This window comes from Plectropomus leopardus, chromosome 3 (genome assembly GCF_026936395.1).
Source record: "Plectropomus leopardus strain MGB_pleo_1.0 chromosome 3, ASM2693639v1, whole genome shotgun sequence".
In the NCBI taxonomy this organism is placed as follows: Eukaryota; Metazoa; Chordata; class Actinopteri; order Perciformes; family Serranidae; genus Plectropomus; species Plectropomus leopardus.
The window spans coordinates 4,058,595-4,085,330 of NC_142178.1; the positions used below are offsets into that span (position 1 = coordinate 4,058,595).

At 41.3% G+C, this 26,736-nt stretch overlaps 1 protein-coding gene across 5 annotated transcripts; it reads right to left on the minus strand.

Moving 5' to 3' along the window:
• Positions 1 to 1,112: 1,112 nt before the first annotated feature.
• polq (polymerase (DNA directed), theta) lies at positions 1,113 to 26,706 on the minus strand. Of its 5 annotated transcripts, none has more exons than XM_088075383.1 (35): positions 26,416 to 26,706; positions 26,234 to 26,330; positions 25,675 to 26,144; positions 25,333 to 25,574; positions 23,634 to 23,810; positions 23,416 to 23,546; positions 23,149 to 23,305; positions 22,949 to 23,060; positions 21,407 to 21,608; positions 21,174 to 21,315; positions 20,947 to 21,093; positions 20,644 to 20,856; positions 19,824 to 19,966; positions 19,463 to 19,652; positions 19,058 to 19,200; positions 18,678 to 18,871; positions 17,336 to 17,460; positions 16,608 to 16,851; positions 13,669 to 15,253; positions 11,367 to 12,996; positions 11,038 to 11,178; positions 10,756 to 10,958; positions 9,960 to 10,167; positions 9,666 to 9,859; positions 9,434 to 9,562; positions 8,522 to 8,696; positions 8,261 to 8,384; positions 5,929 to 6,029; positions 5,755 to 5,837; positions 5,573 to 5,674; positions 5,370 to 5,481; positions 3,500 to 3,624; positions 3,245 to 3,380; positions 3,043 to 3,146; positions 1,113 to 1,710 (listed from the first exon to the last, which is right to left on the minus strand). In XM_088075383.1, the coding sequence occupies exons 1-35, from the start codon at positions 26,484 to 26,486 to the stop codon at positions 1,597 to 1,599; spliced, it is 8,466 nt and encodes a 2,821-aa protein (XP_087931509.1). In that variant the 5' UTR covers positions 26,487 to 26,706; the 3' UTR covers positions 1,113 to 1,596. The 5 variants fall into 5 exon arrangements, with proteins under 5 accessions (XP_087931509.1, XP_087931508.1, XP_042340201.2 ...); XM_088075382.1 differs by having other exon boundaries at positions 3,043 to 3,158; XM_042484267.2 differs by having other exon boundaries at positions 20,947 to 21,102.
• Positions 26,707 to 26,736: the final 30 nt, after the last annotated feature.

The window sequence follows — 26,736 nt, forward strand, 5'->3', positions numbered from 1 at the left end:
CCTCGCCGAGGTGAAGGGCTGCAATTATACGGTTCACCACAAGGTGTCGCTGCTGCAGCGCCAGAGCCATAGACTATAAATAAAAAATATTTATTTATTCATTTATATTTATTAAATATTATCCTTATATATAGTATATGGTCAGGGCATTGTCCTAAAATCTTATTCTTCTTTGCAAGCAAAAATTTAACCCTTTGGCAATAAGCAACTTAAGTAGAAATGAGCATAAATCAGCATAAAAATAAAAATAAAACAAAGTTAAAAAAAAACTTACAAAATTAGAAGGTAATAAAGTAAGACAAATAAAGGGAAATGACCTGGGGAGGATTTTTTCTTTGCATTTTTATGTCATTAGAGCAATTTAAAAATAATAAACGATTTTTGAAAAAAAAAACATACCCCATAATTTCTTAGGCCTTAGGAATATAGGCTTCAAATGGTTGAGATGGCAGTTCATAGTAATAGTATAACAGAGAGAAAGGCACCATGGCATTAGCAGTACTAAGATTATTTCCACACTTATTTTACATTACAGTACTTTGAAAAAAAAATCTCAGAAATGATGAAAAAAACATACTGATATAATTTCTTTCACCAAATATATAATGGGCAAACATTTAATGTGTAGCATTAACAGCAGTAAATACTTATCCTTAAAAAAATGGTGAATTAATTATATTAGTATCAATACTTTTACCATAAAAGGCCAACTCGACTGTTTGGTAAAACATTTTTCAAACAATAAAAATTCATATTTACAATTTTTTTCAACTTATATATAATGAATAACAACAGATGTGTCATTAAACAACAATCAATGATCAGAAAATCATTTATGTCTTAGAAAATTGTCAATTTTATTTTCATTAGCTTAGCATCACTACCTTTACCATAGAGGGCCAAATCAACTGTTTGGTAGAGCATGTTTATAAAAAAAATATTTGACCCTTATTAGTTTTTTATTTTTTGTATAAAATTACATAAATATGTTTGGCTAGACCTTTGAAACTGTAACATGAACAATAAACAGACCCATCTTTGAAAATCCCACCACACAGAGCCCTCATGTCTGGAGTGACTTAGAGACCTAGAGATGACTCAGTCAGGTTCAGTTGAATTCAATAAATTTTTCATGAAGGTATGGTGACTCAAAATGTACTCTAGCAAACGGCTGAGTGGGACATTACAAGGATAATGTAAACGATTCACAAAAAACAATAAGCACAGTCAATGATGAAAATAGTTATAGCAGCAATAGCAAAAACAGAGACAAACTTTTAAGTTATTACATAACATAGAATATCATCTTGCATAAAATCTCATGACAAGCGATGGGAAATCAGTGGATAAAATTCTATACTTTTTTACAAAATGTATGATTTGTGCCAATGTACATTGACAGATAGAATTATAAATACATTTAATACATTCAATTAGAGCTCATATACAATAATTTATCTTGTATTTCATTCATCTTAATGTAGTGATTAAAAAAATATTGATTTTAGTACAACTGGTAGTATCAACATATATTACATAACCTTAAGCAAAACGTGCATGTACATTATGTTGATATCAAACATCAAAACATTCACATTATAAATCGAGGTCCTGTAAGTTGCCCCAACTGGGTCCCACCTTGACTTTGGCCTTGAGCTTTACATACAGTTTTACTGCTGACTCCATCTCCCTCTTCACTATCTGAGCAACCTGACAGAAAGACAAGGAATTACGCATCCGTTACAAAAACTTGCAGAAAAACAGTCTTCATTAGAAATCACACATGGGTGAAATGAGCTATTCTAACATCATGTGGTTAATGTTGTTTCATTCTCTTGTCTTCTGACCATTTTATGTGGAACTGTGTGTACTTTTTTTGTTTAGTAGCATAAAATCAGGTATTGCTTTAGTACATATGGATGATGCACAAATATTAAGGGGGTTATTTATCTGGAGAAAGCATGGGAGATGAAAAAAAAGCTCTTTATCAAGATAAACTGTAGATTTTATAAAATTTGTTAAAAAAAAAAATAAATAAAAAATTACTGTACAATTTATTTTTTCCAATTTATTTGCAGGAATATCGGTAATGTATTATTTTGTAACTTAATTTTTTTTAATGGTTTTTTTTTTGCTGATACCTGTAAAATCAGAAGATGACACATGCTTTGTTTTGTGACGGTGTCTTGAAACCCCATTTAGGATTGGTCAGACTGGCATGACATAGAAATAAAAACAGACTGACTGACTTCCTCCCCGTGTGTCATGCTATGTCACCTGACTTCCTATAGCCTTTACTTTCTTTTAACCAAAGCCCGAGGCTTTATGATTTACACTGCGCTGAGACTAGCCCTGAGTTACGTGTCAATTGGAACACGGAACTCATGTTAACTCAAACATATTGCATATAAAACTGGAATAGTTGTCCATATCGTAGCAGGTTGTATATAGAATTTGGGAAGTCATTTATGTAGAATGTAGAATGTGAATGTATGTATAGAATAGGAATAAATACACGTGTACTTCTTCCTACTCCTTTTCGAACATGTGATATTTAAGTTTAAGTGGCTTAAGTATTTGTTTATTGACACTGATGTATAGGTTTTGTATATGCTTGCTTTTATTTGTGTTATGTTTTACTTTTTTTTATTTAAATCTTCTAAATTAGAATCATTCATTCATTCAACATTCTAAAATTCTGTTGTTAACCTAGCTCTGTTTCCCACTGGCAACTTTAAGCTCCAGGTTACACTCATTCTAAGGGGATAACCTTGCAAACTAGACTAGACACAGCAGTCGGTTGTCATTGTTCATTGATTGTCTTAAATTTGATTGCTCATATTATGGCTCAATTTCTTTTTAGTGTAAAATGAGACTTATGAATACATAAAACTGGAATTAACTGCCTCTGTCAGCCTGAAACTAACTCACACACAGTGTTGTAACTTGCAGGTCTATTCAGCAGCATAATTTCTGCAAATACTCTATAATACTCACCAAATACTTCTGATGATTTGATAATCAAAGTAATACTTTTCATACCTGTATGAGGTCTTCTTCGGTGGTTTCATAGATGAGCTCATCGTGCAGCTGCAGGACAAAGTAGGCTCCTCTGAGTTGAGATGTCACTCTGCGGTGATTGCTGGCTGTAAAACAGACTGCAGACATTAATCATTTACAGACTTTGAAATGATACAGAGCTTTCATGTTTTTGCATGGTAACAGAAGATGAAGTGTTAGTGACCTGAGTGCATGTGCTGGTGAGAGAGTGGAGCTGTGGGATATGTTTTACGTAGTCGTTTCTGGATGTTCACTGTGGCAAGTTTGACGATGTCTGCTGCTGAACCCTGTACAGTCGTGTTCACCGCCTGACGCTCGGCCTGACAAGACAAGGAGAAGTTACGTGATGAATTATAAAAAGTTAAAAAAAAGAAAAAGAAAAAAGGAGAATTCAACATTGCACATCTTACAGATACATTCTGTAAGTTCTGATGCTTACATGTGCTTTGATGTGTGGATTGGCGTTAGTGATTCCAGGCAGGTATCTCCTGCGGCCCATCAGAGTTTGAACATAGCCGTTCTTTACACAGTTCTTCACAGAGTCTCGAAGAAAAGCGTTGATTCCTGAAACACAAGACAGGACATGGATGTCATGTTTCTGTGCGGGAAATGTTTTATTAAATTGATTTTTTTTTTACTACGTAAATTGGTCAACCCCAAATTTCTGTTGTTTCAATGACTATACCCTGTTCTATTAATTTTACATGAGCATATACATTCACAAATTTGATGTCTCATTAACAGGCAAAAGATGACAACAACAGCAGAATTACCGCCTCTTGCTTGAATGCCTCCGTGAACCAGTCACAGTTTACATCTGTGTCTGTCCAGACTCATATGTAGCCACGACGGTTGACAATGCTTCAAATATGGATGTTGCTGCAAAACGCAATATATTCTACAACATGGATGCTTCACATATATCTTCCAGCCGGCAGCACAGAAGACGTCTACAATCAGCACAGTTTCAAGGTGGACACCCAAGATTTGTGTTACTAATTCAGTGTTTGACCAGATGTCCTCCCTTCTGTTCCTGAGAAATGAGTAACGGTGAGAAAAGTGTTCTCGAAGATTATTATGATGTCATAGTGAAGCTGACCTTTGACTTTTGGGATATGAAGTGTTATCACTTCAGTGTTTTATCCTATTAGACATTTGTGTGTAATTTTGTCGCAATTAGCGTAGGAATGCTTGAGTTATGGCCAAAAACATGTTTTGTGAGGTCATAGTGACCCTTGAAAATCTTATCAGTTCATCGCTGAGTCTAATACGCCTTTCCCACCAAAATTAGTGCATGTGCACCGGTTGTTCAAACATGGGTAGATAGACTGCATTCCCACTGCCAGTGAATACAGCCCTAGTGTAGACGAGTCTGCCTCTCTGTCAGCTTGTGTTTGTTTGTATGTCGTTTTGTTGGTGTGTCTGCAAAACATCAAAGACAGGCAGGAGAACAGGTAAACATCAGACCCCAGCAGGACCAGAGGTCTGTGAAAACTTCTCAGTGGTTTCTTCTCCTCATATATCACTGACTTATTCAGTCTCTCTTTCAAACTTGGTGCAGTTGTATTCTGATCAGTGTTTTAGCTGCTTAGGAGGACATGGACAGTAATTCATGACGGCACATCATTGCATCCTACCAGTAAGGAGCTGAAATTACCACGTTCACCCGGGTGTTATGTTCCCATCAATGCTGATTGGAGCCAGAAGTAATAAAAACCTATGTCTACTGCAGAGTCATTTGACCAGGGTGTGAATGCTGACTGTATGCAGTCCCATTGCATAAAAAAAAAAACTAGATGTTAGCAGGGTTTCTGTGCAGTGGGAGTGAGGCTCAAGTGGAAGTTTGTGCCAAATCTGAAGAAATCCCCTAAAGCTGTTCTTGCGATATCATGTTCACAAGTATGGGAAGGATGAGGTCACTGTGACCTTGACCTTTGACTTTAGACCACCAAAATCTAATCATTTCATCATAGCATTCAAGAGGACGTTTGTGCCAAATTTGACTAAATTCCTTCTGTGTTCCTAGAGATAATATGCAATATTTATGAGAATGGGACCGGCGGACAAACAGACAGACCTACACAAGGATGTACAGACAGACGACCTGAAAATATAATACCTCTGGCCACAGCATTTACAAGGGCATTAAAAAAAACCACACACATACAATTGCATTATGCATAATTACTTGTGTGGAGGGGGTTCTACTGCCACAAACTTACATATGCACGCAAACAATTCTTTAGGTATTTGTGCCCAGAAAACAATGAGTGTGTAAATTGACTAAACAATAAACCAGCAATGTAAACCTTTGTATCTGGCCTTAAAACTCTCTATGTAGCAGGCTGCATCATTCTCCTCCACTCCCATTTGCTCCCCCAAAGACTTGGCTCCCATCCCATAGATGATGCCATAGCAAATCTGCAAAGACAAACATGTATGCATACTGGTGAGCTTACCATTAAGAATATATCTGTGTCCATATCATTGTGTTTTTATCGTTCAGCTGTACCTGTTTTGCCTGTTGTCTGAGGTTGTCGTTCACAGACTCTGGCTCGACGCTTTTCCATTCTGCGGCGATGCAGCGAAACACGTCCGCTCCTCCATTCAGCACCTTTGACGCACACAGTTTATCATTTTATTTTCCAGATTTATTGATGTTTGTTAGATGATGTTTCTTTGCTATTTACTGACCTGCAGAAGGCGTTGATCCTTGGAGAGGTGAGCCAACACTCTCAACTCCAGCTGAGAATAATCCGCTGCCAATATCATGCCTCCTATAGCACAGCACAGATACACACAGCTGAAAGAACAGTCTGACACAAAGTTACATACAAGATCCAAACAACTCTCTATCATCATAGTGACCTGGAAAAGGTACGAAGGCATGTCTCATGCTGACAGAGAAGGCCGGGCCTTGTTCTGCAGGGCCAGCTGCAGCTGAAGGCACGACAGAGCATCTCTTCTTTCTGTAAAAAAACAGTATAAGCATCAGTAGGGAACAAACTTTGTTAGCTCAGTACTTAACCTTATCAGCTTTGGAGAAAACCCATGGGATTTAGGGCATTTCCTGTCCACATATAGCATGTAACATTATGCACTGGGTTAATTTTTCACTTTAGGTACCTATCAGCATCTGGCTTTGTTAATTGGCACTCTTTTGCATTACAATGTCCTGACTTTCAATTAAATTCAATTTTATTTATAAAGCCCAATATTATAAATCACCTCAGAGGGCTTTACATTTGTCCTTAGACCCTCAGAGCAGATGAGGAAAAACTCTACTTCAATTCCTTATTCTGTCTAAAACCAACATTTTAAGGATGGAAAACATCCCTACAGAAGTAGATATTTTTGTTAAACAGTGAGATCCTTTTTGTTTAACCAGAAACAGCACACAAAAATCGCTATTCCAAAAATCTACCTGACTTCATTTAAATAAAAAGTTCTCATCATAAAACACACTTTGACAGAAACAAAATAAAACACAAAAACTATCCTTGTTTGTCTTTTTACAGTTTGGACAATCAATATCACTGGTATGGTTAAAATAAACTTTAATTTACCACAACGGTCCTCTGGAGCGCCCACATTACTGCAGATGCTGCACCAAACCACCTGTGCATCCCACGCTCCGTTCTACCCTCACTCATGAACAAGACCCGAGATACTTGAATTCCTCGGGGCAACAACTCTCCCCCACCCAGAGGGGACAGTCTACCGTTTTCCTGCAGAGAATCAAGGCCTCAGATTTGGAGGTGCTGACACTCATCCCGACCGCTTCACACTCGGCCGCAAACCGCCCCATTGCATGCTGAGGGTCAAGGTGTGATGAAGCCAACAGAACCACATCATCTGTAAAAAGCAGAGATGCAATTCTGAGGTCCCCAAACCCGACCCCTTCCTCCCCCCGGCTGCGCCTTGAGATCCTGTCCATGAAAATCACGAACAGGATCGGAGACAATGGGCAAATCTAGTGGAGGCCAACACCCGCTGGGAACGCATTTGACTTCACGCCGAGTATGCACACACAGCTCTCACTTTCGTTATACAGGGACCGGATGGCTCGCAGCAGTGACCCCAGTACTCCGTACTCCCACAACACCCCCTACAGGACTCCCAGAGGGACATTGTCATAAGCCTTCTCCAAATCCACAAAACACATGCAGACCAGATAGGCAAACTCCCATGCCCCTTCTAGCAGCCTCGCAAGGGTAAAGAGCTGGTCTGATGGTCCACGACCAGGACGGAATCCACATTGTTCCTCCTGAATCTGAGGTTCGACAATCGGTCAGAGCCTCCTTTTCAGCATCCTGGAATAAACTTTCCCGGGAAGGCTGAGCAGTGTGATACCCTGATAATTGAAGCACGCTCTCCGGTCCCCTTTTTTAAAAATGGGAACCACCACCCTGGTCTGCCACTCCACAGGCACTGTACCCCACACCTCCACACGACACTGGAGAGGCATGTCAGCCAAGTCAGCCCAGTAATGTCCAGAGCCTTCAGCATCTCAGGGCAAATCTCATCCACACCTGGTGCCTTGTAGCCAAGAAGCCTTTTGACTACCTCAGCAACCTCTGCCAGAGCTATGGATGAAGAATTCCCCGAGTCTTCAGACTCTGCCTCCTCCACGGAAGATGTGACGGCAGGGTTCAGGAGTTCCTCAAAGTGTTCCTTCCACCACTCAACAATATCCCAAGTCGGGTCAGCAGTTCTCCTCCCCTGCTGAGCACAGCCTGAGACAAGCCCTGCTTTCCCTTCGTGAGACATCTCACGGTTTGCCAGAACTTCCTTGGGGCCTCCCCAAACTTCTCCCACACTGGAGTTTTAGCTTTGGCGACCGCCTCAGCTGTAGCCCTCTAGCACCAAGTACACTTATGAACATCTATGCTTGAACATGGTGTTTGTTATGGACAATCCATGGCTAGCACAGAAGTCCAATAACAAAACACCACTCGGTTCAGATCAGGCAAGCCATTCCTCCTAATCACACCCCTCCAGGTTACTCCATTGTTACCCACGAAGTATCCCAAGAGAACAATGGAGTCCCCATTTGGTACCCTTTCCAGGACTGCCCAGGGACTCCAAGAAGGCCGGATACTCTGAGCCACTGTTTGGTGCATAATCACAAACAATGGTCAGAGACCTGCAGCCATTTCACTCAATATCAGAAAATTTCTAAATTGTTGTTACCACCTACCCTGATTTTGTGGTCACATGGCGGCTGTCTTGTGAAGGTGGGCTCTCTCCCACCACGGTGGGCATATTAATCTCAAAGTCTTTGGGGACATTCTGTATGTTGGGCTCAGTGAAGCTCACTCTACCTGACAACAGAATGAGCTGGGTCACTGTATGCTTTACATTTACTTCATTTAAAAAGTATTAGCATGAATTTACCAATGACATCAAGTTGTATCTACATTACATACAGATGCAGGTAATGTGTGTGTATGTGTGTAACCTGTAGCTGTGTGTGTCTGGGCGATGGGGTATATTCTGTCCATGGCCAGTGCGGTATGGTATTGCTTCTCCCTCTGCAGGGGGAACACCACTTTAGTCAAGGCATTGGTGATGCGCCTCCACTCCAGAATCACACCTGGCAACGGGTGCAGGGGGCGGAGCTTCTCCAGAACATCCTGCAAACCATCATTACAATTCAGCTTAACCCTAAGGGACTGTCTGGCACATTTTTGCACTTTTATTTCTTAATTTTTTGATAATTTTGGCTGTGTTCATGCATATGGCATACATTTTGGAAAAAAATGTGTTTTTGTTTTAAAAAAAAGTTAAAGTCACTGAAACCCATTCAAACTGCAAGTTTTGATCCCACAGCAATCAAAGAATGAAATCATGCATTGTAATATTTATGTCATTCTGGGCTTTTGCCTCCCAAATCGTCATTTTTACTATCTTCCACCTCATAATGTCATTTTGACCATATTTGGCATATGGAGAAAATACTTGCTATTTCCACTAGCTGCACTGTCACAATCAATGTTGCTGCAAATCCAGGCATATCCCAGGCTGTGATAATCAAGAAAAATCCACTTAGCATGTAGTATATTGAAAATAATTCATGTTTTATGTTTTTTTTTTCATCTAAAAACACAATGGTATCATGACAAAAACCTGGCATTTAAAGGGTTAAAATTCTGAAAATGAGTGAGAGTTTGATATTAATAATTAGGACTGATGTTGCTTAGAAATTGACTCAGTGAAAGTAGAAAATAATATTAATGTATAATATTTTTAAAAGCTTGATTTTGAAAAGTCCATTTTGAGCGCAGAGCGATATTAGTGTGTGTAATATCAATCCACTCCAAGACAGAATAAAAAAGTGCTACACTTGATGACAGCAACAAAAAAGTCTCACCTTGGTGGTGCTGAACTGTTTTCCGAGTCGCACTCTGCCGCCGCCTCTCCTGGTGTAGCCAAGAGTCTTCTTACTTTTTGATCCAGTCACATCTCCATTTGGAGGCAGGTGGAGCTCTAAAAACAACACCTACAGTACAGACACAGACATTTGAAAATGCTTTGTTGGACTGCACCGAGTAATTTGAAATTGGATTAAAAAACACGGCCTGAATAAAGAGGATGCGTCGGACCTGTGCTATGTCGTCGATGCTGGTGAGGGAGAAGCTGTGTCCAGCCAGGTTGTAAGCCTGAGACTCCAGCGCTGTGAGTTTGGCTTGCATCACATGCTTTTGTCTTTCACACTCTTCAACGCTGAAGCCCACTCCATTCAGCTCCAACAGAGCCAAAGACACCTGGGAGGGCATCTCAATGTTCCTGAATAAGTCTGATACAAGCATAAAAAATATCACACCAATGGTTAAATGCATTAATGCTTACAGTTCTTAAATATCATATGAACGTCTCTTAGCGTATCCTCTTTATACCGAGCATGCCGTCTTTCTCCAGCAGGCCAGTAAGATGGTTCATGACAGCATGTACAAGCACGCTCTTGGTTGCTGACCGAACACGAGGACAGTATGCATGCGCATTCCCGAGTCCATCCAGGAGAGGTAACTCTTCAGGACAGTAGACAGTCACCATGTTGGGTAGAGTCCTCTCCTCGTTGCCAGGATCCACCAGCCAGCATGCGACCTATGGCAGACGTTGAAAACAGTCACTTTGCTGCATTACGAAGTTTGTTTCTGACATTTTATCACTGGTTCTGTTGTGTTTTATTGATATTTAATGTTCTCTTTTAAACCCCCATGTGCAAATTGTTTGTGTGATTAAATAACTATTAAATTGGTCTGATGGCGAAGGTTTTTGTCGAAAAGGAGAAAATCTTAGTGAGCACGAGAGCATGCATTGCTGTCTTCCAAAGCGTTACTTCAAATACTGCCACTCAGAGTCAACACAGTCAGAAGTGTATGTCAGTCAAAGGTTTAAAATGAAATCCCATGCCATGTGACAGCTTACTCATAATTGCCAGGATGCAATACACGAAAAAAACTTTAAACACTTTAGTTTTTGCACCCATTTTTCACAAGTTGAAATAAAAGCCTTTTTCTATGCACACAAAAAGCTTATCTTAGCGGCATATCAAGATAATGATTTAATAGCATGATTGTTACACAGGTGTTCCATGAAGTGAATGCTTATTTTACCATTTGCTTCATTTTTCAGCCTTGAAGGTTGCTGCTTGGAAGAAAAGTGACGGTGTGTGCACATGATTTCCCTCACCTTGGGATCTTCGCAATTTCCCTCCAAGCTGACACCACAGCTCAGGAGTAGCGTCTTGTACACCTGGATGATGTCATACGTGACAACCGCACCTCCTCTGTGACCAGCTGGTGGCCTGCTCAAACAGGTCTTCACCTGCTGCAGCCTCTCACTTACTGGCAAATCAACATCCAGTGGAGGAGGGGCCAGACTGGCGCTCAAACCTGAGGGGGTAACATAGAGGTTAGAATAAGAATACACTTCTGGGGTGAGCTTGTGCATGTAACGGGTGTGTCTACATACCTTTGCTCTGATCTTGCTGCAGAGACACGTAGTATGCATCTCTTGATCCCCAGCAGACAGACAGTCCAATTAACACCAGTCCATCACTGTTTCTTACTGGAAAACCATCAGTGGTCTCGAGCTTCTGATGAGCTGCTGATGCTGCAAGAAAACACATGCATGAAAGAGGAGACTGCATACAGCACAGTCTATGCTTATAATGCTTAAATATGTGTCATATGTTGTAAATTATGAGGAAAAAACATGCAAGAAAGGACACCTCTCTGCAGCAAATACTTGATAGGTGCTGTTAATTTTGGGATTTATTTCACATAATGTTTATCAGTTACCTCTCTTATGTTTTCCTCCTATTTCCCCCTCAGGCTGCTCTCTGTGTTCCCTCTTTTCGCAGGCCAAAGCCAAAGAGTAGCACTCCTTTGTTTTCCATTCAGTGATGAAAGTGCCAAAGAGGCGCCTGTCACTCGCCACGTCTATGATGGAGAAGGTCCCTGAGTTACTGGAGCAGAGTGATGCATCCTGGGACAGCTGAAGAGTGAAGCCTCCATCAGTCACGGATGATTCTGCATCAGAGGGAAGTCTCGGCTGTGGGGAGGACAGGGAAGTGTGATCTGGAGGAGGGCTGAGATTGTGCTCAGCGTGCGGCAAGGATTTTGTTTTTGAACTCGAGAGGAGAGGAGCCTTTGGTTTCTGTGCTGTTCTGTGCTGGTGTTCATGGCTGTGATCTGCTGTAGAAGTAGTCTGTTTAGTGTCAACGGCAGCTTTTGGGAGATGATCACTGTGTCCTGGTCGAGATTTAGGACAATTTGTGATCACTGATTTTTGTGGCAGGTGGGTTGAGGGAGTTGACTGGTTGACTGGCTTAGAGATGAGGGGCGACTGCACAGATGAGGTTGTCAGTTTTATTCTGGGTGTGACAGGTGGCGCTTCCTGAGTCGGGGGGATAAGATCACCAGCAGAGCCTGGTCGCTCCGTTATATTCTCACCATTGTGTCTTGATGGTTGTTCCTCTTGAGAATCCCTCACAGCAGCGAAGGTCTCTGCATTTGGCTTTTGCCCTTTTCTGTCCAGAGGTATTGAGGGTTGAGGCATTTTTGAAACTTCTTCTGTATTTGCAGCATTTATGAGCATATGATTGGCTGTTTGGCCTGTTGTTGTGCTTTGCGAGGGATGGTCAGACATACTAGGCCAGCGGTCAAAAATCTCTTGTAAGCCAGGGCTGCAATAAAAAGAGCTCCTAGGAGTATTTTGGACTTGTGCTTGATTCAAAACTACATTATTTGACAATAAAGCATTTATTCTGACTACTTTCATCTCTATTAGCGTCCCATTTTCACCCTCTATATTTATAATTTCCTGTCTTCGGCCTGGTTTATTTCCATTTTGTGCATCACAATGCTGTTTAGTTGTGTGTATATGTCCTTGATTATTGCTGGCTTGGTTGTTGTCGTGCTTTTTTTGAGTTGTTGCAGTGGGTTGTGGCTGTAACTGACTGGGTTCAGGATGTGATTCCTCAGGCAGAATATGGTCTGCGTTAGGTTGCTGAGCTTCATGATGACTGGCTTCTCGAGTCCTCTCTGTTTGTCTGAGCAGGCTCTGCCTCTCCAGATATTGTTCTCCCACCAGCAATGAGTCGCCCCACTCTGACAGGTTGAAGGAGGACTCGCCCCATTGGACTGCCTCTTGCTTTTCTGCCTCCTGATTGGCAAGAAGCTCGCTGCGTCTTCTCTCCTGTGTTGATGGAAGAGGGTCTCGGATCACCTGGCCAGCAGGCTCATCTTCATCTGATTGGTCGAGGATCTGGTGCGGGCTCAGAGCACCCAGCAGAGAGCTGTCATACAGACTGTCAAACAGGAAGCTACTGCTTCTGTTAACACTCTCGGAAGCAGCCTGATTGGCATACTCATCATCATCATCATCTTTATCTTCAACTACGTTATCCCCACCAGGACCAGGAGAAATCTGTCAAAAAAATAAAAACTCAAATTACCTCTTTGCAGTCATATGCCTCTGTGAATCAGTCAAGATGCACTTCCAGTTTACATCCACGTCTGTGAAAATATGGACACTTCACACACCCCCCACTCAAGCAGCACAGAAGATCTGTACAATCAGCACACTGTCAAAATGGGAACCCAAGATTAATGTCACCAGTTCAGAATCTGACCAAATGTCCAGTGAATTCTGATGTTGAGTAATGGCCAGAAATTTGTTTTTGCAGAACATTATGATGTCACAGTGAAGTTGACCTTTTGGATATATAATGTCATTACTTAATTGGTATATATACTATTGGACAGGGGTGTGAAATGTTGTCATAATTAGCATTTGAATTCCTGAATTATGGCCAGAAACATGTTTGGGGAGGTCACAGTGACCTTGACCTATGACCACCAAATTCTAATCAGTTCATCCTTGAATCCAAGAGGACATTTGTGACAAATTTGAAGAAATTTCCACCGTGATATATCATGTTCATGAGAAAGGATGGATGGATGGACAATCCAAAAACATAATGCTTTTGGCCACTACTATCGCTGTTGTGGAGGCATAAAAATGTATTTTAAGAGGCAAACTATGTGAATACAGTACGTGTTTATAATCAGCATGTAATGGATGAATCTGGTCACTCACCTGGTGGCTGGTGTTCAGGATGAGCTCCATCTGGCTATCTGTAAGAGAAATATTGAATCTAGGACATGCGTTGTCAGGAGCTTCAAGCCTGTTACTTCCATCATCTGTGTCCTTATCCAGCGCTACAGCCACTTTCACCATTTCCTCCTCTCTTATATCCTCTGTTTCTACTGTCTGACTCGTACCTCTATTGTTCCCATCTCGGTGCTGGCTTGCCTGTTGAGCAATGATTCTTTCTGTCTGAGTGTCTAATTCAAAGCTGTCACTGAAACTCTCTTCTCCTTTTCTAAGTTCTCCCCCGGCTTCTTCATCTCCTTCATCTCCGGCGTACAATTCGGGAGATGAAAACTTATCTGTGCCATCCATCCTTCTTCGCTTTGCCTCGGGAGAGAATAATGGAACAGAGGCAGGAGAGACGTTCAGAGGAGAGTCTAACATATCTGCATTTGTAGGTGCAGAAATACCACAAGGGGTGTCTTGCACAGGGTCAGGGGCTTGAACCTTTGTGGGAACGTGGAATGCAGATGCTAAATTTTGGACTGAAGAAGCTACTGAGAGTTTTGAGTCTGATGTCTGTGCAGTCTCTACAATATTTTGTAGGCTCTTGTCAGTTTGTATAGAATGGAGGACTTTGCTCAAGGCTCTTGAGTGCTTGAGTCTACCTGGATGCACTGGTGAGGCAGCAAGGCCTTTTGACGTCCTTGAAGGAGCACCGTGTTGTTCCTCTACTCTGGATATTGGAGCTCTAAACCGAGGTGGAGGCATTAACGAAGGAGAGGGCTGATGACGCGGCATCGGTGCAGGCAGGGGGCTGGACACAATCTCGGCCAATTCCTGCGTCAGGCTCCTTTCAGGAACAGGAGCAAGTGTTTGTTGTCTCTCTGGCCTGACTGAGACAATCCCTTTACTCGACTCCCCTTCTTTTGTCTCTGCTTTCTTGCACTCTTCCACTCCTTGCTTTGACCTAGTGCTCTTTTGTCTCTCTCCTTTTTCATCTTCTGTGTCATTTGCCGTTACTAATTTTTGATTTGTCACGTTGTTTTCTGTGTCTTTCTGTCTCTTCAATTGGACTTCATTGCCTGTTTGTCTGGTTTCTAGCTCTGTCCTCTCTACCTTCCTGTGCTCCTCAATTTTTGTGTTCACAACCGAGCGTTCAAGTTTGGACTTTCTTTGGCCTCCCTCGTCTTCCATTTTCCTTTCAGAAATCCCTTTCTCATGTTTATATTCATCCTTATTCTGCTCTCCAAGTCTGTCAGTATCTCTACTCTCACTTTTCTTGACCCTGTCTTCTTCCAAGTGATCTCCATTGTTGTCAACCTGTGCTTCATGGGAGCTGAAACCTGAGGCAGATGAAGTGTTGGAGACATCAGGGCTGTTGACAGCAGGAGCCCCAGGAGGAAGTGTTATTGGGTCCCACTTAACCCCTAACTGAGCCAGGTCTTCCTGAAGGAGGAGCCTTGCCTCTGACACTATATCAACAGCCGCTTCCTGTTCTGTAAGGGGCCGTCCACCAGTGACCCAGACGCAGCGGAGGCTCCGTCTTTCAGCTGCCTCAACCTCACTCTCATCCACTGCACGCTTAGAGCTGAGGACAGACAGACAGGACAATATTGGCTTTAAATCTACAGTCATGTTTCAGGGGGACTGCAACTTGGTGTGCTGATGCTTCAGTTGAACACAGAACCACAATTCCAAAAAAGCTGAGACGTGATTTGCAAATCCTGTTTTACTTGTAATTCCCTGAATACAGTGCAAAAACGATTTAATGCTTAAACTGATAAACTGTTGTTTTTCATAGATTTACAGTTATTCTGATTTTGAAAATTCAGAATTTCTAAAAAGCTGGGACAGGAGCAACAAAAAACTGAGAAAGTTGTGGAATGCCCAAAAAATACCTGTTTGGAACATTCCGCAGGTATACAGGTAACTGATGATGTAACACATGATAGTATCACAATAGGGTATGAAACAGGCATCCTTGAAAAGGCTTCTTGTTCACAAGCAAGGACTGCACAGCTGTGAACGGCATCACAAATACAGAAAGGTTCATACAGGTTTTAGAACAACATACGCTGCCATCCAAATAAAGATTTTTTCGGGGATGTGCCTGCTTATTCCTGCAAGACACTACCAAACCACATTCTGTACGTGTAACAACTTTGCAGCTTTGTAGTAAAAGAGTGCAGGTACTAGACGGGCCTATCGGCAATCCAGACTCCCATCAAAAAGGTGTGGTGCATTATGAGGTACAAAATTCAGCGATGGAGACCTGGACTCTTGAGCGACTGAAGTTGCATATCAAGCAAAAATTGGAGGGATTTTTCTGAATTTCAACAATTTACTGTCCTCAGTTACAAAATGCTTACCGAGTGTTGGTTAAAGAAAAGGTGATGTCACACAAAGGTACACATGTCATCTGTCCCAACTTTTTTAGAATATGTTGCAGGCATCAAAATCCAGAATGAATGCACATTTACAAAAGAAAAAAACAATAAAGTTCATTAGTTTTAAAATGAAATACCATGTACCATGTTCAACTTAATATAGGATGAAAAGGATTTGAAAAACATTGCGCTGTGTTAACAGTTACGTTTTACACAGCAACCCAACTTTTTGGAATTGGGGTTCTTAATTGTTTAAAAAAAGATCACTTTTGCTTTTGGTTGATGAATTTATGAGAGAAATATAGTTATGACTGATTAACAATCTTGTTGATATCAGTAAGCTGAGAGCGGAAACACAGTAACTGCCATTTCATGTATGACTCTCAGCTGCTGGTACTTCATTTGAAACAGCCTGTGTGCCATAAAGAGACTCATATCCTCCTTTACCTAATATGCATTTATATCTTAATGGACCACACACACAAACACACACACACACACACACACACACACACACACACACACACACACACACACACACACACACACACCTACCTCTTAAATGGGACAGCATTCCTCAGGGCTTTCTCCACATCAGCTACAGTTGCCCTTGCTAGTTCAGCTACAGTACAAAGGCCTTGTGCGTACAGCGCTCTGGCTCGTGTTGCATTCAGGAGGGAAACTCTGACAAGGTCGACCAGCTCCCTCTGGACTCCGAAGCTCAGCCTGGTCTGGTACTGGGACAACAGCAGCTCCATGTTGTGCCAGCCCAGACGCTTGCAGAAAACCGTAACCATGCCTGAGGGGATGGCAGAGAGTGTTTCTCTTTTAGAGTCACTGAGTTAGTAATGTGTTGCGTTTGGTTCTAATTTTCTTTAGGTTTCACTCGGTGTATGTATAACAAACACCATAATTAGTAAAATATCTTACTCACACCCAGACCAACATGTTCTGCAGCACATTCAAGCACACACACCGTCTGAGTCTGAATTACACTGGGACCTTTTAAACCCTCTCACAGTAACTTGATGCAAGAAGCATGAGCACTTTACATGGCTCTAAAGGAGGCATGTAGGTGCAGAAACATCAGCTAATGGAATGAAGTCTATGCTGTACATCCATCTGTCTAAAGTGCTCCTGCTTCTTGCATCGAGTTACGACCCTTGTTACTGCCCCTCCTGTGTTAAATGTAAAGTCTTGTGTAGCATTCAGAGTCCAGAGTATTTTACAGTGTCCTGTGTTCAAAAACTTAGAGAAGCTTGGTAGCACTTATAAGCATGTACCTGCATATGTAGAAGCAGACTGCTGGAGAGACTGTAACTGCCCACGATTGCAGTTGTATTTGGATGCCACTGTTCCCAAAGGCACCTCATTCACCAAGTCCTGTAGTACAAGGGTGGTGAAAAACCTGCAAGGAAATAATGAAGAGAGAGGGCAAAAGTCCTGTGTGATCAAAATAATTTATTGACTCAACACATAATTTATTGACTCTGAGGAGATGAATCCTTGGGTGTTTGTGTGGTTTTTGGTCTGTGTTCTGAGTCACCTTTTATCCAGGGGTCAAAATGTGAGGAAGCAATGTACATAAAGGAAGGGGACACAATATCACAAAAATAATTTAGTCATGAAAAATAACCACCCATAATCTAGAAGTGTGTATAAAATATAATGTTAAATAGCTGTTTATTAAATCAAGGGTATTGGGAAATTATTATATTAGAAAAAATATATGTAATCTTTTAAAGTTACTGATGAAAAAAATAATAATTATGTTACAGTTACTTATCAAAATTTGGTGATTACAAAGGGGTATTATCCCAATAGAATTTTTGGTAAAAGATTAAAATGTCGAATATAACAATAATTTGTTTGCTTTGCATCTTTCCACCATGCAGGAAAGCCTTCCTTTCACATAGGCTATTTCTGAAGATTTTTCAGCTTTATTGCAAGGCCAGTTTAAGCCCATTTGTTAAAAAAGTAATTAAAAAGAATTAAATGAGTTAGTTACATTACTATGACGATGTAGTTTTAAAAGTTACATGACTTATTACATTTTTAATAGGGTAACTAGTAATCTGCACCCTATTAGGTTTAGAAGTAACCTTCCCAACACTGACAGGCATACTAAGCATACAGAAGTGTGCAACTGTTAGTACAATGTAGTATTAGTTGTAGTTAATAGCTTTTTTTGTTTGTTGAAACTTTCAATATATCCACACAGTAATTTACGAGACAGATAGTCTGAAAGACAAAAAAAGAATTCCTCCGCCTCCTGTTGTTGTGTCTAATGGCATTTTCTAGAATCTACCAAAGGGAAAACAACCAATCAGAGCCGAGGAGTATCTAAAGCAGCTGTCACTCAAGTCAATCACTGCTTGTGAACTGAGGTCAAAATGTCAAACTAGGCAGCGCTGATCAAATATGAATCAAGATTCTGTTACTGCATTGTATATCGCTCACCTCAAATGTTATCAGAAACATATTTTAGTGACGTGTTTAGCTGTAAAATAAGAAAGTTTGCTCCATCAATACCATTAGAAGTACTACGAAGAGGAGGAGGAACATGTTTTTTCATGAATTACCTGCCTCGTGTATTACTGTGTGGATATTAAATGTGTGCATTACCGTTTATGAATAGCCATCTGTCTACGTTGCTTCTCTGTCTTGGCGACGAGTTTGCCGCTGACCGATCGTGCGAGAAAACCTTCCTGTACGCCCACCAGCTCCGCTACTCTCTTCATTGATGACGAAAGCTGTTCCCACAGACAGAAGAACTGATACCAATCTATGGTGGTCCATTCTGCATACAGTGGGGTGATCTGATGGGAATTCGGAAAAAAGAATTCTAAATACCATGCATTTGAGGAGGGGAGATTTTTGGTTTGGGTCAGAGTTCAAATTAAGATTCAGTTACTATTTGACATGTAAGGGCTGGAGGAATATAGGGAGTGAATGAAGTTGACAGAAACGTATTTGGCAAATAATAATATATGTGTATAGAGTACCAGATAGAGAATGTGCAAGTCATTTTCCAGCACGAAGCCCTTCATGGCTCGCTGGAGATCTGCAAATATTCCTAGAGCCTCAGGAGGGGAGAGGGAGGAGGAGAGGGTGGCAGCACCGAGTTGAGTCGGACAGTACCGCTCCTCTGGATATGCAGACACATCAGAGGATATACAGTTGTTACTGTAATGGCAAAGGTGGTTAAGCTTATACTCTGTCTTATAAACTTAAAAAATGACATGTGATTTATGAATACAGAAAATCTTTGCAATAATCTTCAAAACTTCTTCTCATCTGAATTAGGTAACAACACTTTTGTGCCTGTGGTTCAAAGTGTTACAAAAAGTCTACTTTCATCATATATCAATGTATCACGAATGCTCATTCAACATGAAAAGTAGCTGTACCTGATCCGTCCTTCTGAATGCTGATAAATTCGTTCTCCATCAGCCATTCAACACAGGCCTCAATAGCTCCTTTGTTGGTCTCTTCATTCGCTTCATTTTTGCCATCACATTTCATGCTGGCAGCAAGAAGTGAGCATGACGCGTATGACGTCACATCCTGTGGAGTGCTGGCTACACCTCCGACAATGATCTAAAAGTTGGGATGAAAAAAATTAATTTAAATTACAGAGATAAATTACTATGACCATAGCAACAGCCTCCATAAGTTTAGACAACTGTTGAAAAGGGAATAAATCATGATCTATCTATGGACTATAAGTCATTTCAGTAGGTGGTAAGTTCATTAGGATATCAGCCATACCTCTAGGATGGCTCGCAGCATGCTGGTGGTGATGCCTTCTCCCTCCCTTCTCACCAGGCAGCTGCTGATTGGCTGAAGAGTACCCTTAAGGAGACTAATACCTTTCTGGCGCTCTGCCTCCTTACACACCAGCACACTCTCACCTGAACGAGGATGGACACGATGACTTGAGACCAAAGGAGAGGTGCTTTTTAATTTCCAACTGATATGTCCTTGACTACGGAGTGCTGCAGAGATTGTTTTTTTCTGTAGACTGACACAGAAGTTAGCAGTGCCTTGGTTCCCTCGACAAAAAGCCCATGGGATCTTTCCATTGGATTGTGGGCTATTGCAGAAAATAAAAAATCTCAAACAAACTTTTATGATACTTACAGGTTTTATTTAGCAAGATAATCCTCACAAATGAACACCACTTTTAGGATTTTTAAACAATAAATGCAATCACCAGACTTTAGGCTATAAACAAACTGCACTAACTAAACTGTAAAGCCGTACTCTGTGTGATTACGTTCTGTACTCTCATTAGGCCACTTGTTAGCATTTGAATTTTTCAAGGCACATAAAAGCTTTAAAATTCATGACTGGGGGACTGATGCATTTTATGTCCTAGAACAGAACATGGAAATCTCTTAAGCTTGTGTCAATCACCATATTTTAAGCATTTAATCAAAAACCCATTTAAAAAAACAACTATCACCTTTGAGGCAGGGGAACCGGGAGTGCTTAAATTCTAACTCAGTTCTGGGTTTTAGGGACTCATTTCTGCAGCACTCTATTATCACAGAGGCTTTTTTGTTATGCCCTCTTTTTCCCTCCATACCTGTAGTATCTACTCCTTTTCTCCCTGCTCGTCCAGCCATCTGTTTGTAAGTGAGTGGGTCCAACAAGTGTCCGTTGAAGGTAGGGGTTCGAATGATGACCCTTCGAGCTGGAAGATTAACCCCGGAGGAGAGGGTAGACGTGGCAGCCAGGACTTTGACCATGCCTTGACGAAAAGCTCCCTCCAATACATCGCGCTCATCAAACGTCAAACCTACAGAGACAAGCTTTATTCATATGCTCAAAAGATACATTCAGCCCACAGTTTGTTGTGGCCAAGAAAAAGTGGTGCAAGTGTGCGTACCGGCATGGTGGAAGGCCACCCCCCATGGCACAGTTCGCTGAAGGATGGGGTCTAAACCAGCTGGAGTTCGCCTCAATTGAGCTATAACATCCACTAGTCCCTCCCGGTCCAGACACACTGGCTGAGGCTCTGCTTCACTTTGACCATCTGAAGAGACTTTGAACAAACTAGTTGGACTTGGCTTCGCTATTAAAAATAATGTGCAAGAGAAGTAAATGATTTTGTACCTGCATGTCTGAGGTTGTAGAACTCTCTGGCGATGCTGTCTGCTAGTTTCTCACACCAGTTCTTCGAGGGGCAAAACAGCAACACAGAGCGGCCCTTTCTCACAGTCTCATAGCACAAGCTCACTATGTGGTCATCATCACCCTTTATGAATGATCACATTCATGATCAGACATCTGGTATAGAGAGTAGGCATCATTCATGATAACACTCACATTGGATCTGTCTCAGTTACCTTAATGTGGAGTGCAGGAGAGAACTGCCGGACCAAAGAGAGGTTCTTGTCGTAAATGTTGCAGCCCACCTTGAGATGCTCCTGCAGGGGTACGGGTCTGTAGTCTGTCTGGTACAGCTCTGCACCTAACCAGCTAGCCAGGAGGGAGAGGTTAGGCAAGGTGGCGCTCATACCTACAATCTGTACGCCCTCAGAAAGAGACCTGCACAAAGAGTTGCACAGATTAACAGCAGAACTTGGGTTTTTTAAAATTGATTTAACCTATATTTATGCAGGTAATCTCGTTGAGACTCAGGGTCTCATTCTCAATATATAATATATCAAAAGGACAGTTCACCTCAAAATCTAAAAACAGATGTTTTTCCTCTAGACTGTAGTGCTTTTTATAAATCTAGACTGTTTTGGTGTGAGTTGCTGAGTGTTGGAATTATTGGCCATAGAGATATACTGTATGTAAAAGAAAAAATACATTTGAAAATCTCAGCAACAATGTCTCTTTCCAGAAGATAATCCACAGACATGTTGTGATCAGTTTCATGTAGGAACTCTTTTCGTTGATTCGCAGTACATCCATCAACCTTATCACAGCGTGGAAGAAAGTGTGTTTCTACCAAACACTGTATAAATAATGGACGTGATTACTGGGATGTCACCGATTGGTTTGTGAAACAGCGACAGCTACGGATACATCTGTACTCTGTGAATCTGGGATTACACCGTGGTTACTTACCAAAGCAACACTGTCGCCATGGTTGTGACTTATCAAAGATGGCATCCACCTGTCCCCCAAAGCGGTCACACCCTTTATGCATAACTTTAAGCCTTAATAACATTTTAATGGGTGAAAAATATAAAAGTTCACCCCTAGTACAGATGCCATGCCTGGGGAAATCAGCTCTAAAAACAAAAATGATTTTTTTTTAATGCCCAGCTGTAAACATGTTTGTTTCTCCTGTAAAGTCGTACAGTTTTGCATGGGGGTCTATGGAGATTGATCCACTTTTGAAGCTAGCCTCAAGCGGCCATATGATGAACTGCAGTTGTTGGCACTTAGACGTTGACTTCACTTTTCAGCTCTCAAGGTTGTCCCTTGGCATCTACTCGTGAACAAGAGGCTCGCCGTTATGACAGGGAAGATGTAAACAATAATGTCGACCCTGTCGGTTAAGCTGTAACATTAGTTAGCTCAGTGGTTCTAGGTGAACCTTCTGTGATCGTTCTGGCGACTGGCGAATGTAGTTCGGTAAAAGGTAAATAGTTCCTACGTGAAACTACTCACAACAAGGTCTGTGGATTATCTTGACTAACCAGGTCATGATTTCTGGAAAGATATTGCTGTTGAGTTTTTCAAATGTATTTTTGGTGCTTTGAGCACCCCAAGCTGATATATCTCCAACACTCTGCAACCCACATCAAAACAATCTAAACTGATAAGTAGCACTACAGATAAGAGGAGAAAATATTTTGGAATTTGTGGTGACCTGTCCCTTTAAAGAATGCAGCTATTACATAAGACAAAGTACATAGATTAGGGACACTAACCCAGTGGTGTTCTGCTTCTGTGAGATATAACGGATTTTGGTTAAGAGCAGTTCGAGTAGGTATCCCCTTCCAGAATCTCCAACCATATGTAACTCATCCACCACCACCATACCTAGTGATTGTGAAAATAACACACACTTTTCAAAACTTATGCTCTATGTTTTATACTCAAGAAAACACAGTTATCACTGGTATGTTACCTAAAAGGCCCATATTGTCCTCTTCAATTAGTCTGTTAATGAGAGAATTGGCTTTTTCTATGGTGCAAACAGCCACATCCAGTGATGTGAACCCTCCAGCAGCCGAGGTGCTGCCCATGTATCCCTCCACACGAACTCCTGCCTCTTCAAATACGCTCTACAGGGTCACAGATACAAGCCTGTCAGACAAATGTATTCTCACACACACAGACAGACAGACATCACATGTCTATAAAACATGCATGCATTTTTTGTCCTCTCCCTCACCTGCAGATAGTGCATCTTCTCTTTGGCCACAGAGACAAATGGCAGAATGAATAGAGCTTTTCTTTTCGTCTCCAATACTCGCTTCAACATAAGCAGCTCTGACACCAGAGTTTTTCCAGCACTAGTGGGGGCTGAAAGAGAACAAATATAAAGCAGAAAATGACCTTAACAGTGACTGTCTCTGTGAATCACTTTGTAGAGAGGTGTTTGTTTCTTACCAGAGTATACCAGGTTACCTCCCTGCAGCACGTGTCCGACAGCGAGACACTGAGCCTGCCATTCGAACATGTGAGTCACTCCGTGTTTCTGATAGCGGTCCAGGACAGGTTTTGGTAAACCCCAGCTGCATAACAGCAGCTTTTCAGCTTGTCCAGCAGGAGCACACAAGGCAATGCCTACAGTAGTAATAAAACTAGAATTAGCACCTTGTGGTTGAATGCATCCGCAGACCAGTTAAGTTGCACTCACAGTTTACATCCAAGATGGATGCTTAATACAAATCTTCAACCTGGCCTTTGACCTGTTGGATATTAAATGTCATCACATCATCGTTTTATCATATTACATTTGTGTAAACGTTTGGCATAATTATCATATCTGCATTATGGCCAACAAATGTGTTTTGACCACAAAAAATCTAATCAATTTATTTTTGAGTCAAAATGGATGACAAATTTAAAGAAATTCCATTACGTCCTTCTTGAGATATTACTTTCACAAGAATGAGATGTGAAGATTGATGGACCACCTGAAAACATAGTGCCTCCAGCCTCAACTCACACAGAGGGATAAAAACTCTCTTTACAAGTGTTATTAAAACAAACTGGTTGCAGAAGTCTTTAGTTCTGTGACTGAGTAGGACATATGTTTGTACAAAGTTCAAGGATGGATTACTAAGCAGGTATAGTGGCCAACAGTCCCAGGGCCCCAAAAACTCCAGGCTTACTGCATGTTCACGGATCTGCACCACTGCCTGTTATTAGATTAATTTTGAGGCTATTCATTCATATCTTGCATTGAACTTTAATATCTACTTTTTCTGATTGTATCAAGTCTAATTTTCAGAATTTTATTATTTCAGTTTCTTGTTCGTCTGTTGCAAGAGCCTAAATTAAATTTCAAATGAGTTACCACATAGTTTTCCTGTGCTCACGTAGTGTTTCGGTGTAGAAAAGGGTATGGGAAGCACAGAGAATGGGGGGAAAATAGGGACCTCATTTTTGGCCCAGGGCACCCAAGCAGATTAATCCAACCATGACAATGTGTCAAAAGAGTCAACGACACCACAGAATAAAAACAACTGCAGATAATATCAACTTTAAAATAACAACTCACTTGCAAAATGATCATTTTTATATCAGTTACTCACCGTGTCACCTTGAATTCATGTAAAAAATTTTATCTCACATGCTGCCACAGTGAACGGCGAATCCAAAAAATGGTGATTGTTCTTCATAACTGAACTCATTGGGGAACATGTTTAACAAACTATATATATATATATATATATATATATATATATATATATATATATATATATATATATATATATAAACTTTTACAAACTCACACACAACTTGTGCAGCAAAATCCAAGTCTCACTTATCCAGCAATATTCTCAATACTTAATACAGATTCATTTTTTCTAAAACTTTTGCACTGACTTGTTTTTAAATGTAATCGAAATTGCACGGTTTTGGAAGTACTGAGCGCATGACTGGTAAATGAGACTTGGATTTTTGCAGACCCTGTTTACTTTAATTTATGAAGAATATTTGCCTTTTCTGGATTCCCTGTTCACTGTCCAGGCATGTGGGATAAACAATGTTTTCTTGACAAATTCAACACAGTACGCGATGAGTGACTGAAAAACAAACAGACCTTTTCTGTGTGATTGATTTTATAATTGTACCTCACCTGGCTGAGGTAAAGTGTCATGGAGTGTGCTGATGTCTAATCCACTGGGGACTGTGAGCACAGAGGCGGACTGATTCTGTAATGACTGCTGGAGTTTGGCCCTCTTCATGGCCGCTGCGAGGCGGGTGGGGCTGAACAAGATGTAGTCCCTGGATACATCCAGGGGTGGATCAGTATTCATATTTGACTCTGTTTGGTCCTTGCTACGAGGAGTGCTTTTTCTTCTGGATTTAAGTGTCAGCCTATTGAAACACAAGAAAAAAAATTGTTAGGAGAAAAGCACAGAGGCAGATAATCGAAACAAAAGAAAGGCTGGGCAGTAATGTTTAAGGTAAGACTCACTTAGTCAAGCTGCCTTCTCTTTGAGCATTTCTTATTTCTTGACAGGAAAGCCCATTGATGCAGGCAGAAGCTGGGGATGGCTTGATATTCTCTGAGCCTCTCTGAGCATCCTCCGCTACCTCTGAGTCCTCACTGAAGAGAAGCCTCTGTGCAAGGTCTTTGCAGTCGGCTCTCCATCCTGGTCTCTTACAATCATCACTACGCCCACAGACTCTCTCCGTGATGCTGGGGGCTCTGTGTGGTCCTTGGTCTGTTGGCTGAGGTGGTCTGTTACTCTTATTTTGTGGTACAAGAGCCCGTGAGGGGACAAAGACAGCTGCTAACGACGCTGGCTCTTCCTGTGCATCTCTCTTTGCTGGTGCTGGACACGCTTTGTTAGGCTTCACTGGATCTACAACATCCAACACCTGAAGCATCTCTTGATCAAGAGCTAGTGTGGATTCTCCCAGTGGAAACGCTGCTCCTCCATCCTAAAACAGAGATTAATACATGTCATTTGTTTTCTATGTGGGGAATAAGAGATAACAAACAGAGGAGGAGGAAAACTCTAAACACTCACCATGTGGTTGTCTCTGTTTATGTTTGTGTTGCCTGATATGTGCTGGGATTTCTGCAACGGTCTGTCTCCGTCTGGGGGCTCATCAGGAGTTTGGATACTGTGCTCAGAAAAATGTATGTTCAAATGGGTTAAGAAAGACGTCCACTTAAGAAGTGGAAGACGTCTTTGAACACTACACTTACCTTTTTTTCTTCTTGACTTGGTGCTGTCCCATGTAGCTTTTCTTTTTCAGCGGAGGACCCGAGGTGCTCATACTGAAAAAGTTGTACTGTTTTTGACAAACGCGTTAGTAAATGGCTTTTCATTAACATAACAACGGTTGAACGTGAGTTTATAAACTATATGTAACGGTGTGTATTAAAGATACGACGGCGTTTAAGTTTAAAAAACGACAACGCAAGACTCGTTATTTTGGTTGCTAACTGTGAACATTTTCGTCTTGTGAGCAGCGCTGTGAAATCAAAAAGTCCGCCGGAGTGCCGCCCCGGTGCTCCACAAAAACA